Consider the following 11427-nt stretch of genomic DNA (forward strand, 5'->3'; position numbering starts at 1 on the left):
GGTGTGTGCCCCCTTTTACCAGTTCCTAAAGCAATCAGAAAGAAATACCACTGATCTAAAGAGTGACAGCAAGCAGAGATCCTGAACATGGCGCAGGACTGACACAAGGTACCGGCACCTCCTCACTGTGACAGAAGTTGCAGAACTCCCCAAAACTTTAGTGAACTTTCCGCTTAACACCTCTGTGCCCGGCCTCCAGCAGGCTCAATGCCAGGCGGCGGGGGCACAGCTGCTCTTACCTGGGGAGGCGCGGACACCGGAGCTCCAGCACAGCACGGCGCCCAGCAGCAGCACAGCCCGGGGGAGGCTCATCCTTCCTGCGGGAGTTCATGGGCTCCTCTGCCCCCAGTGCCCCTCCGTCCCCTCCGCTGGAGCACGCACGGCGGCGGCCTGACGTCAGGGGCCGGGAGGGGCCTGGAGCTCCGAGCAGTCTGAGGAGGAGGGGACACAGGTCTGCAGACATCTGGGGAACTACAACTCCCAACATGGCCTGCCAACAGCCGGAATCACGCACACGAACTCCTGTATCACCAGTATATCTCACATCTCTACCAATCCGAGGCTCCTTTAACTTCTTTATGGGGTTTTTTCCTCCACCTTTTTTCAAAGAGAAGGAACTTTTTTTTTTTTTATTTCCTCATAAAGTTTTATTGTTTCCTTTTTATGTATTTTTTTCAGAATGTGATGTAGTTTTGAATGACTTTACTTTACCGTATAATTTACTGAAAATCAGGAAAATAAATTGGCGCAAAAAAAAAAAAGTCCCCCCCCCCTATTTAATTTATTTTTATGATGTTCATTATGCAGTAAAAATGGCTTTATTCTATGAGCGGCGACGGTTATGGTGATACCAAATGCAAGGTTTTGGGGTTTTTTTTTTTTTTTTTTTTTTGCTAGTTAGCCCTTTGTATTGAACGAGGCCTTCTCCTCTAGTCGGGATGTTTCTGGAAGTAATCTCATACTTGTGGACACAGGAAAAGACCAGACAACCCCTTTCAATGGTTAAACCTCAACAAAATCAGGCCACGTTCACACGTTCAGGATTTGGTCAGTATTTTACATGCACCCATACAAGTCTATGGGTGCGCGTGAAACATTGGACTGCACTCGGATGTCACCTGAGTGCCGTCCGATATACGCGGAGACAGGCAATGGAAAAATGACTCAGTCCGTCTCCTCCGCTCCTTTGCTGTGATTCTCTGATGAGAGCGGACGGGAGCACAGAGCACTGACACTCGGCTCACGCTCACATCCAATGCCATACCGCTAATGTTATTCCGGCTTTATACTTTTCCTCTGATTGCCCCACTCCTGGTTTTGGCTTACAAATACTGATGTAAAAATACTGACCAAATACTCAACGTGTGAACAAGGCCTAAAAGGCAGATGGCCCATACACCGGCATCTGACGTAGGATATACTATCCGTAAAACAAGCCATTCGCACGGTTAGCTATGTCGGCAAAAACAATCAATAAGTTCTTGGAAGATCTGTGGTAGGGGGCAATAAGAAATAGAAAAAAGAATTGGTCTTGATAGAAAAGGGTTAAAAAAAATGGATACTTGAAAAAAAAAAAAAAATCTTCATTCTTCAGATTCTGAGAGCCATACTTTTTTTTTCTTTTTTACTTTTCATCCCATAGAGTTGTATCAGGACCTATTTTATGTGCGCCGAGCTGTAATTTTTGTCATTACCATTTTGGGTGACAAAGTGACAAAAAAAACTGATTCTGCCATTTACATTTTTTTTTTTTATTCCGGTGTTCACCATTTAGATAAGTATGTTGATATTTTCCTAATTCCGCATGCATTAATATCCCATCTGTTACTTTTTAGTTTTCACTAATCCTGTTTTCGAAAAAAAATAGTGATGTGAATGTTATATAGTATGTGTAAATGGTTTTCCATGGAATTACAGTGCAGTGTAAGGCTATGTTCACACATCATGTTTTTTTCAGCGTTCATTTTCTGCAACAAAACCTGATCTCTTTTGCCAGCAGGTTGTTCAGGATTTTTTTTCTGCTATTTTCTTGCTTTTTTGATGAATTTTTCTCACTGTCCTTTTGTCTCTGTTATGCATGTACATAAAGTTCTGTGAAAAAAAAAAGAACCCCATTCTATTTTGGCATCAAAAAACGCTGATACAAATTTTGATGCATTTTTTTTCATCATTTTTTTCACCACCCATTACTTTCTATGGGTGAAAAAACACTGAAAAAATGCTGAAAGAAGTGACATGCTCTATTTTCCAAAAAACCATGAAAGGCACAAAGTCCTTAACAAAAAAAAACATGATGTGTGAACAGAGAATTCTGGTTTCTCATAGACTTTGATAGCACTGCAAAAGACAGCTGAAAATTTGCAGAAAAACTGCATAAAAAAACACTGAAAAAAACATGATGTGTGAACATAGCCTAAAACTGATGATCTTCTTCATAGGTTTGACTGACCTGGCAGATGCGGGGGCCTTCAGGAGGCCTCCTGTTGCCATGACTACTCATCACAATTGACAGCGGCATCTAAGAGGTTTAACAATTGCGATCACAGCTAGCTCTAATGACAGCTGAGACTCTGTGAGGGCTGTATAACACAGCTGGAATCGGCAATGTGTGACGCAGGCTCAGCTAATACAGTAAGTGCGCTAATGATGGGCGAACCCGAACAATAAGTTCAGGGTCCGTACTGGACACCTAGTGTCCGTGCACAGACTCTGAAAACGGACTTCTCATGGAAGTCCATGTTACTGTTTGGGTTCGGCAGCCCAAACAAAGCTTGTTGAAAAAAAAAACGCAGTTCCCCCTATTTTTGCTATAAAGTGCAGCTAAAGCAGACAGCAGCGAGGCTCGATAGGGTTACTCGCAGTCAGAGGGAGGCACGAGTGTGTGAATTTACGTGCCTGGCGCTGTAAGGGAGTGAACTATGAAGTCTCGTTCTGAGAACTTTCTCACGACGAGATTCCATAGGATTCGATGGACGCCGTGGGACATGTCCCTATTGGATTACCGTCGGAACTTCCTTATTAATAAATGGGTAAATGAGGGGGTCTTTATTCAAATAAAGTGTTTTTCTCCTGTGTGTCTGTGTTTTTTTTTTAACTGTTCACTTACCGGTTTAGTAATGGGGTGTCTGATAGATCCTGCCCCATTACTAATCTCTGGGCTTGATGTCAGGGGACATTATACAGCTGACATCAACCCCAAAATGTTACCCCGCTTATCAATGCACCAGGGCAGATGGGAAGAGCCTGACACAGCTGCAAAATTGGCGCATCTAATGGATGCTCCTTTTCTGGGGCGACTGCCGGCTGTTATTTTTAGCTATTCCCAGCCTGAGAATACAGGCCCCAGCTGTATGCTTTACCTTGGCTGGTTGTTAAAAATAAGGGGGGCCCCACACTTTTTTTCATTTACTTATTAATAAATGAAAAATACAAATAAATGAAAAAAATAATAACCAGCCAAGAGAAAGCAGACACATGTGAGCTGGTCTTATTGTGCTGGGAAGGGGCCAATATCCATGGACTTTCCTAACCTATTAATATCACCCTCCAGCTGTCTGATTTGCCTTTACTGGTTATTAAAAATGGGGGGACCCTAAAAAAACTGACGTTGGGGCCTCAATTACCCTGACTTCCAACTCCATAATTCCACAGCCCTGCCTCACTACTGAGCATGTACATAAAGTGCAGCACGGATTCATCTCAACTAAAAGCAGAGATCCTTAGATGAGGAATAGAACAGACATAGGACATTCCATAACTTTCCCAAAGTCTTATGAAAAAATTTAGAGCACATCCTGCATTGTACTACTGAACCCAATTTACTATATACAAGTGCTTCTCACTAAATTAGAATATCATCAAAAAGTTAATTTATTTCAGTTCTTCAACACAAAAAGTGAAACTCGTATATTATATAGAGTCATTACAGACAGAGTGATCTATTTCAAGTGTTTATTTCTGTTAATGTTGATGATTATGGCTTACAGCCAATGAAAACACAAAAGTCTTTATCTCAGTAAATTAGAATAATTAAAAAACACCTGCAAAGGCTTCACAAGCATTTAAAAAGGTCCCTTAGTCTGTTTCAGTAGGCTCCACAATCATGGGGAAGACTGCTGACTTGACAGATGTCCAGAAGGCAGTCATTGACACACTCCACAAGGAGGGTATGCCACAAAAGGTCATTGCTAAAGAAGCTGGCTGTTAACAGATTGCTGTATCCAAGCATATTAATGGAAAGCCGAGTGGAAGGAAAAAGTGTGGTAGGAAAAGGTACACAAGCATCCGGCATAACTGCAGCCTTGAAAGGATTGTTAAGAGAAGACCATTCAAAAACTGGGGGGAGATTCACCAGGAGTGGACTGCTGCTGGAGTCATTGCTTCAAGAGCCAGCACACACAGACGTATCCAGGACATGGGCTACAAGTGTCACATTACTTGTGTCAAGCCACTGATGACCAATAGAAGCGTCTTACCTGGGCCAAGGAGAAAAAGACCTGGACTGTTGCTCAGTGGTCCAAGGTGTTGTTTGCAGATGAAAGTAAGTTTTGCATTTCATTTGGAGATCAAAGTCCCAGAGTCTAGAGGAAGAGTGGAGAGGCCACAATCCAAGCTGCTGGAGGTCTAGTGTGAAGTTTCCACAATCAGTGATGGTTTGGGGAGCCATGTCATCTGCTGGTGTAGGTCCACTGTGTTTTATCAAGACCAAAGTCAGCGCAGCCGTTTATCGGGAAATTTTAGAGCACTTCATGCTTCCCTCTGCCGACAAGCTTTTTGGAGATGGAAATGTCATTCTCCAGCAGGACTTGGAACCTGTCCACACTGCTAAAAGTACCAATACCTGGTTTGCAAACAACAGTATCACTGTGCTTGATTGGCCAGGAAACTCGCCTGACCTTAACCCCATAGAGAATCTATAGGGTATTGTCAAGAGGAAGATGAGAGACACCAGACCCAACAGTGCAGACGAGCTGAAGGCTGCTATCAAAGCAACCTGGGCTTCCATAACACCTCAGCAGTGCCACAGGCTGATCGCCTCCATGCCACGCCGCATTGATGGAGTAATTGATGCTAAAGGACCAAGTATTGAGTGCATTTACTGTACATACATTTCAGATTTTAAAAACATTTTTCACGCTGTTGTTATAAAGTATTCTAATTTACTGAGATAATGACTAGAGATGAGCGTTGTTCTACTCGAACTGTTCGCCAATCTCAAATTCGAGCTGTTTTGGGCGGTGTTCGAGCCGTTCGGCGAACACGAACAATTTGAGAAAAATTCGGCTGTTCGAGGTTATGTTCGATAACTGTTCGTGCACCAAAATCATAACTGGATTTTTTCTCAGTAATGATGAAAATTAATGTTAATACGCAGTTTGAGTGTACAGCGGGGTGGGGGGAGGGGCAGGGGATGGATCTCTGCAGGAACAATGAAGATCTCCATTTTTTTTTTCTCTTTCCCGCATTTGCAGTGGGGAGGTGCAATCTGTCAGCCTATCAGCAGCGCACACACGGAGCGAAGTGCTTTTTTTCACACAAGCAAGGGCATGTGTGATTGGCAGTGTATGTCACATGTCCTTGCCCTATAAGACCAAGCCATTTTCCCCGTCGCCACCATTTTCTCACTGCTGCAGCTGCGTGTTAGACGGCACCGCTGTTGCTGTGTGCGCTATACCTTGTTAATTTCAAGCCAATTTTCGCACAAATCTACAGATAGCTTGGGAGTAGGGAATAGTTGTGATTGCAGTCCTTTTAAGGACTAGGTTACAGCATTTCCTACGACTTTTATCAGGGAGGTCTGTGCTCTTAAATAGATCGGTTGTGGGAGTAAAGACTAATTGTAATTGGAGTCCTTTTCAGGACTAGGTTACATGAGTTCCTATCAGTTTTTGCCAGGCAGGTCTGTGCCAGTGCTGTGCAAGTTTTTTTCACAGCATTTGGCTGAATCTAGCAAAGCTAATCCTTTTTGGCCTATTGCAGAGTGTGTTAGTCAGTGGAGTAGCCTATCTGTGTTGCAAGATATACCACCTGTGTATAGAATACCAATTTTTTTACTGCACCTAGTGAAGTAAAATCTTTTGGGCATAGCATCATTCTATTAGTCCATCTATACTGACCTCCATCAGGTTGCAAACTGAATATAATTTTTTTCTGCATCTAGCTCTGAAAAAATATTTGGGCTTCTAGCAGTGTGTGGGACTTGGTCTATTAGTCCATCTATACTGACCTCCATCAGGTTGCAAATTAAAAATAATTTTTTTCTTCATTTAGCTCTGAAAAAATATTTGGGCTTCTAGCAGTGTGTGGGACTTGGTCTATTAGTCCATCTATACTGACCTCCATCAGGTTGCAAATTAAAAATAATTTTTTTCTGCATCTAGCTCTGAAAAAATATTTGGGCTTCTAGCAGTGTGTGGGACTTGGTCTATTAGTCCATCTATACTGACCTCCATCAGGTTGCAAATTAAAAATAATTTTTTTCTGCATCTAGCTCTGAAAAAATATTTGGGCTTCTAGCAGTGTGTGGGACTTGGTCTATTAGTCCATCTATACTGACCTCCATCAGGTTGCAAATTAAAAATAATTTTTTTCGGCATCTAGCTCTGAAAAAATATTTGGGCTTCTAGCGGTGTGTGGGACTTGGTCTATTAGTCCATCTATACTGACCTTCATCAGGTTGCAAATTAAAAATAATTTTTTTCTGCATCTAGCTCTGAAAAAATATTTGGGCTTCTAGCAGTGTGTGGGACTTGGTCTATTAGTCCATCTATACTGACCTCCATCAGGTTGCAAATTAAAAATAATTTTTTTCTTCATTTAGCTCTGAAAAAATATTTGGGCTTCTAGCAGTGTGTGGGACTTGTTCTATTAGTCCTTCTATACTGACCTCCAGCAGGTTGCAAATTGAATATAATTTTTTTCTGCATCTAGCTCTGAAAAAATAGTTGGGCTTCTAGCGGTGTGTGGGACTTGGTCTATTAGTCCATCTATACTGACCTCCATCAGGTTGCAAATTAAAAATAATTTTTTTCTGCATCTAGCTCTGAAAAAATATTTGGGCTTCTAGCAGTGTGTGGGACTTGGTCTATTAGTCCATCTATACTGACCTCCATCAGGTTGCAAATTAAAAATATTTTTTTTCTGCATCTAGCTCTGAAAAAATATTTGGGCTTCTAGCAGTGTGTGGGACTTGGTCTATTAGTCCATCTATACTGACCTCCATCAGGTTGCAAATTAAAAATAATTTTTTTCTTCATTTAGCTCTGAAAAAATATTTGGGCTTCTAGCAGTGTGTGGGACTTGTTCTATTAGACCTTCTATACTGACCTCCAGCAGGTTGCAAATTGAATATAATTTTTTTCTGCATCTAGCTCTGAAAAAATAGTTGGGCTTCTAGCGGTGTGTGGGACTTGGTCTATTAGTCCATCTATACTGACCTCCATCAGGTTGCAAATTAAAAATAATTTTTTTCTGCATCTAGCTCTGAAAAAATATTTGGGCTTCTAGCAGTGTGTGGGACTTGGTCTATTAGTCCATCTATACTGACCTCCATCAGGTTGCAAATTAAAAATAATTTTTTTCTGCATCTAGCTCTGAAAAAATATTTGGGCTTCTAGCGGTGTGTGGGACTTGGTCTATTAGTCCATCTATACTGACCTCCATCAGGTTGCAAATTAAAAATAATTTTTTTCTGCATCTAGCTCTGAAAAAATATTTGGGCTTCTAGCAGTGTGTGGGACTTGGTCTATTAGTCCATCTATACTGACCTCCATCAGGTTGCAAATTAAAAATAATTTTTTTCTGCATCTAGCTCTGAAAAAATATTTGGGCTTCTAGCAGTGTGTGGGACTTGGTCTATTAGTCCATCTATACTGACCTCCATCAGGTTGCAAATTAAAAATAATTTTTTTCTGCATCTAGCTCTGAAAAAATATTTGGGCTTCTAGCAGTGTGTGGGACTTGATCTATTAGTCCATCTATACTGACCTCCATCAGGTTGCAAATTAAAAATAATTTTTTTCTTCATTTAGCTCTGAAAAAATATTTGGGCTTCTAGCAGTGTGTGGGACTTGTTCTATTAGTCCTTCTATACTGACCTCCAGCAGGTTGCAAATTGAATATAATTTTTTTCTGCATCTAGCTCTGAAAAAATAGTTGGGCTTCTAGCGGTGTGTGGGACTTGGTCTATTAGTCCATCTATACTGACCTCCATCAGGTTGCAAATTAAAAATAATTTTTTTCTGCATCTAGCTCTGAAAAAATATTTGGGCTTCTAGCAGTGTGTGGGACTTGTTCTATTAGTCCATCTATACTGACCTCCATCAGGTTGCAAATTCAAAATAATTTTTTTCTGCATCTAACCCAGCCAATAGTTTTGGCCTAATACCACAGTTTGGCCACTCAGCTCTGCTCGGTTACCATCCATTGTTTTTTTGTGCAAACAACTCCAGAGATGTGAATTAGTTAACCACCAAAATGAGTGGAAAAAGGCCTGCTGCTGGTGGAAAGGGGAATAGGCGTGTTGGGAAGGGGAAAAAAGGTTGTGTCCGTGGGGTAGGTGTTAAAGCAACAGTAACATCTGCAGAAGAAAGACCATCTTCCAGCCAAACTAAAATGTCTACTTCTTTTAGCGGACAATGTGATAAGATCCCTTTCTTACGGCCACGCCAATCGCTACAAATTCCAGATGAGGCACAAAAACAGCAGGTGCTTCAACGGATATCAAGTGCTCCTTTAAGTGGGCTCTCCTCCACATCAACTTCAACATCACAAATACTCCAGTCCTCAAAGGTGTCACCCAAATCGCACTTGCTTCCTCACAGCTCCCAAATCTCCAGCTGCCCGTCTGAGTATGAGGTAGAACAGATGGTTGAGTCTGCAGAGCTGTTTACTCATACTATAGCCTGGGAATCAGAGGTCGACTCCAGCGCTTCTGTGAATCCAGACGAGGAAATGATCTGCACTGATGCCCAGAATCTTTATGAGTCGGATCCAGGACCAGACGCAGAAGGTTCTGACCATAATGTAGACCCTCATTCCCAAACTGTAACTCCTGTTGGTGGAGACAATGAGGAAGACGATGATAAGACTCAAATACCTGATTGGAGCGACAACTTTAGTTTTTTGTCAGGGCAGGAGCAGGTTGGCTCTGAGGACGACGGGTGTGATAACGCACAGGGTGATGATGATGAGGTCGGAGATCCCACTTACTGTCAACCCACAGTCAGCCAAGAGATGAGGTCAGCAGAGGAGGTGGAGGAAGATGCTAGTGACGACGAGGTCAGGTTGCGCCTTCCTGGACAGAGACGTAGTACTGGAAGCACGTCAACAACTGCATCCTCAAACACAACTCTGCCTCTCACCACAAGTCGTGGTGGCTCTTCAGGTCGCATGGGTGCTAAGCCTTGCATAGCCTGGGCATTTTTTCAGATCGATAAAGATGACCCAACTCGTGTTATCTGTAACATTTGTCAGCAAAAGCTAAGTAGAGGCCAAAAAATACATAGTTTGAGTACTTCATGCATGAACCGGCACATGGACATGAAGCATAAGTTGCAGTGGGAAGCTCAGTGTGCTACAATGCGGCCTAGCCGGCCGGGCCAATCACCGTCTGCCATATCTTGTGCATCCGCGGCCTCTTCATCCTCTGTGACTGGGGGGACAGCAGTCACACCTGTTTTGGGGCGCAGACCTGCCACCTCTTTACCCGCAACAGCCAGCGTGATTGGCAGGTCATCATTTTCTTTGGAGGTGGTAACACCAGCTGGTGTTGAGCGCTGTCCGACATCGATAGCACCACCTTTGGATCAAGGCAACCTAACATGTCCGCCTGCATCTTCCTCACAGACCGGCAGTTTGCCGGGGACACCCTTATCAACCCCGTCTAAGCACAATAGCCAGCCCTCGGTCCCTCAGATGTGGACAAGTAAAAGACCATTTCCTCCTAGCCATGAGAAAGCTAAGAGGTTGAATTTCACCATCTGCAAGCTGTTGGCTACAGAAATGCTGCCTTTCCGCCTGGTGGACACAGAGGATTTTCGAGACCTTATGTCCGTCGCAGTGCCCCAGTACCAGATGCCCAGTCGGCACTACTTCTCAAAGAAAGGTGTGCCTGCGCTCCACCAGCATGTTGCACACAACATCACCGCTTCTTTGAGAAACTCTGTGTGTGACAGGGTGCATTTCACCACAGACACTTGGACGAGTAGGCATGGACAGGGGCGTTACATGTCGCTGACTGGGCACTGGGTAACTATGGTGACAGCAGGACAAGGGGCTGCTGTCCAAGTCTTGCCGTCCCCACGAGTTGTGCGTCAATCCTCTTTATGTCAAAGTTCCTCCACTGCTTCTGCCTCCTCAACCTCCTCTCGGTCTTCCACCTGCACCCAAAGCCTGTCTGGTCATGCCACAAGCTTTCTAACTGCGCAGAAGGGATCCTGCACACCTCCTTACTATGCTGGCAGTAGGGCTCAACGTCATCAGGCGGTTTTTACATTGAAATGTCTGGGAAATGTGAGTCACACAGCTGAGGAGTTGTGGTCAGCTCTGGAGAACCAATTTCATGAATGGTTGTCTCCACTGGACCTGAAACCAGGGAAGGCCGTGTGCGACAATGCTGCAAACCTGGGTGCGGCCCTTCGCCGGGGCAATGTCACACACGTGCCTTGTATGGCTCACGTGTTGAACCTGGTTGTCCAGCAATTTTTAGCCCACTATCCCAGACTAGATGGCCTTCTGCAGAGGGCACGGTCGCTGTGTGCTCACTTCCGCCGTTCGCATCCCGCAGCTCAGCGACTTACATCTCTACAGAAGTCGTTGGGCCTGCCACTTCACTGGCTAAAATGCGATGTGCCTACCCGGTGGAATTCAACTCTGCACATGTTGCAGCGACTGTGGCAGCACCGACAAGCCCTGGTGCAATACGTTCTGACGTATAGCCTGGGCCAACGAGATTCAGAGGTGGGGCAAATCACGCTGGAGGAGTGGTCTCAGATCAGGGACCTATGCACCCTTCTGCACAGTTTTGAAATGGCGACGAAGATGTTTAGTGCTGACGATGCCATTATCAGCATGACTATTCCGGTGATTTACATGCTGGAGCACATGTTAAACAGAATTCGGAGTCAGGTGGTGGCACAAGAGGAGGTGGAGGAAGTAGAGGAGGAGGAGTTGTATGCGGAAGGGCTAACATCTGCAAGGTCCAGACGGTCGGCAGCACCAAGGCGGCAGGCATGTGAGGGTGGGGGAGATGGTTTTACCAGGGCGCATGGTAGCAGCCAAACTAGTGAGGAAGGTGCAGGAGCCCAGGAAGAAGTGGAGGACGAACTGATGGAAGACTCATCAGATGAGGGAGACCTTGATCACATTTCTGTTGTGCGAGGTTGGGGGGAGAGGACAGAGGAAGGAAGCATGATTGTTACCTCGCCA

At 44.1% G+C, this 11427-nt stretch overlaps 1 protein-coding gene across 1 annotated transcript in view; it reads right to left on the bottom strand.

The window, feature by feature from the left end:
- LOC141268469 (chondroitin sulfate proteoglycan 4-like) overlaps window positions 1–419 on the bottom strand; it is a 43803-nt gene extending 43384 nt beyond the window's left edge. The window contains exon 1 of the mRNA XM_073680328.1: window positions 240–419. Within this exon, the coding sequence (XP_073536429.1) occupies window positions 240–312 (73 nt within the window). The 5' untranslated portion in view covers window positions 313–419. The remainder of the gene's footprint in view (window positions 1–239) is intronic.
- Between the last annotated feature and the right edge of the window lie 11008 nt (window positions 420–11427).

The sequence above is a fragment of the Phyllobates terribilis genome, unplaced genomic scaffold (assembly GCF_046119375.1).
Source record: "Phyllobates terribilis strain yellow unplaced genomic scaffold, ASM4611937v1 Scaffold_1__5_contigs__length_1240528914, whole genome shotgun sequence".
Classification (NCBI taxonomy): Eukaryota; Metazoa; Chordata; class Amphibia; order Anura; family Dendrobatidae; genus Phyllobates; species Phyllobates terribilis.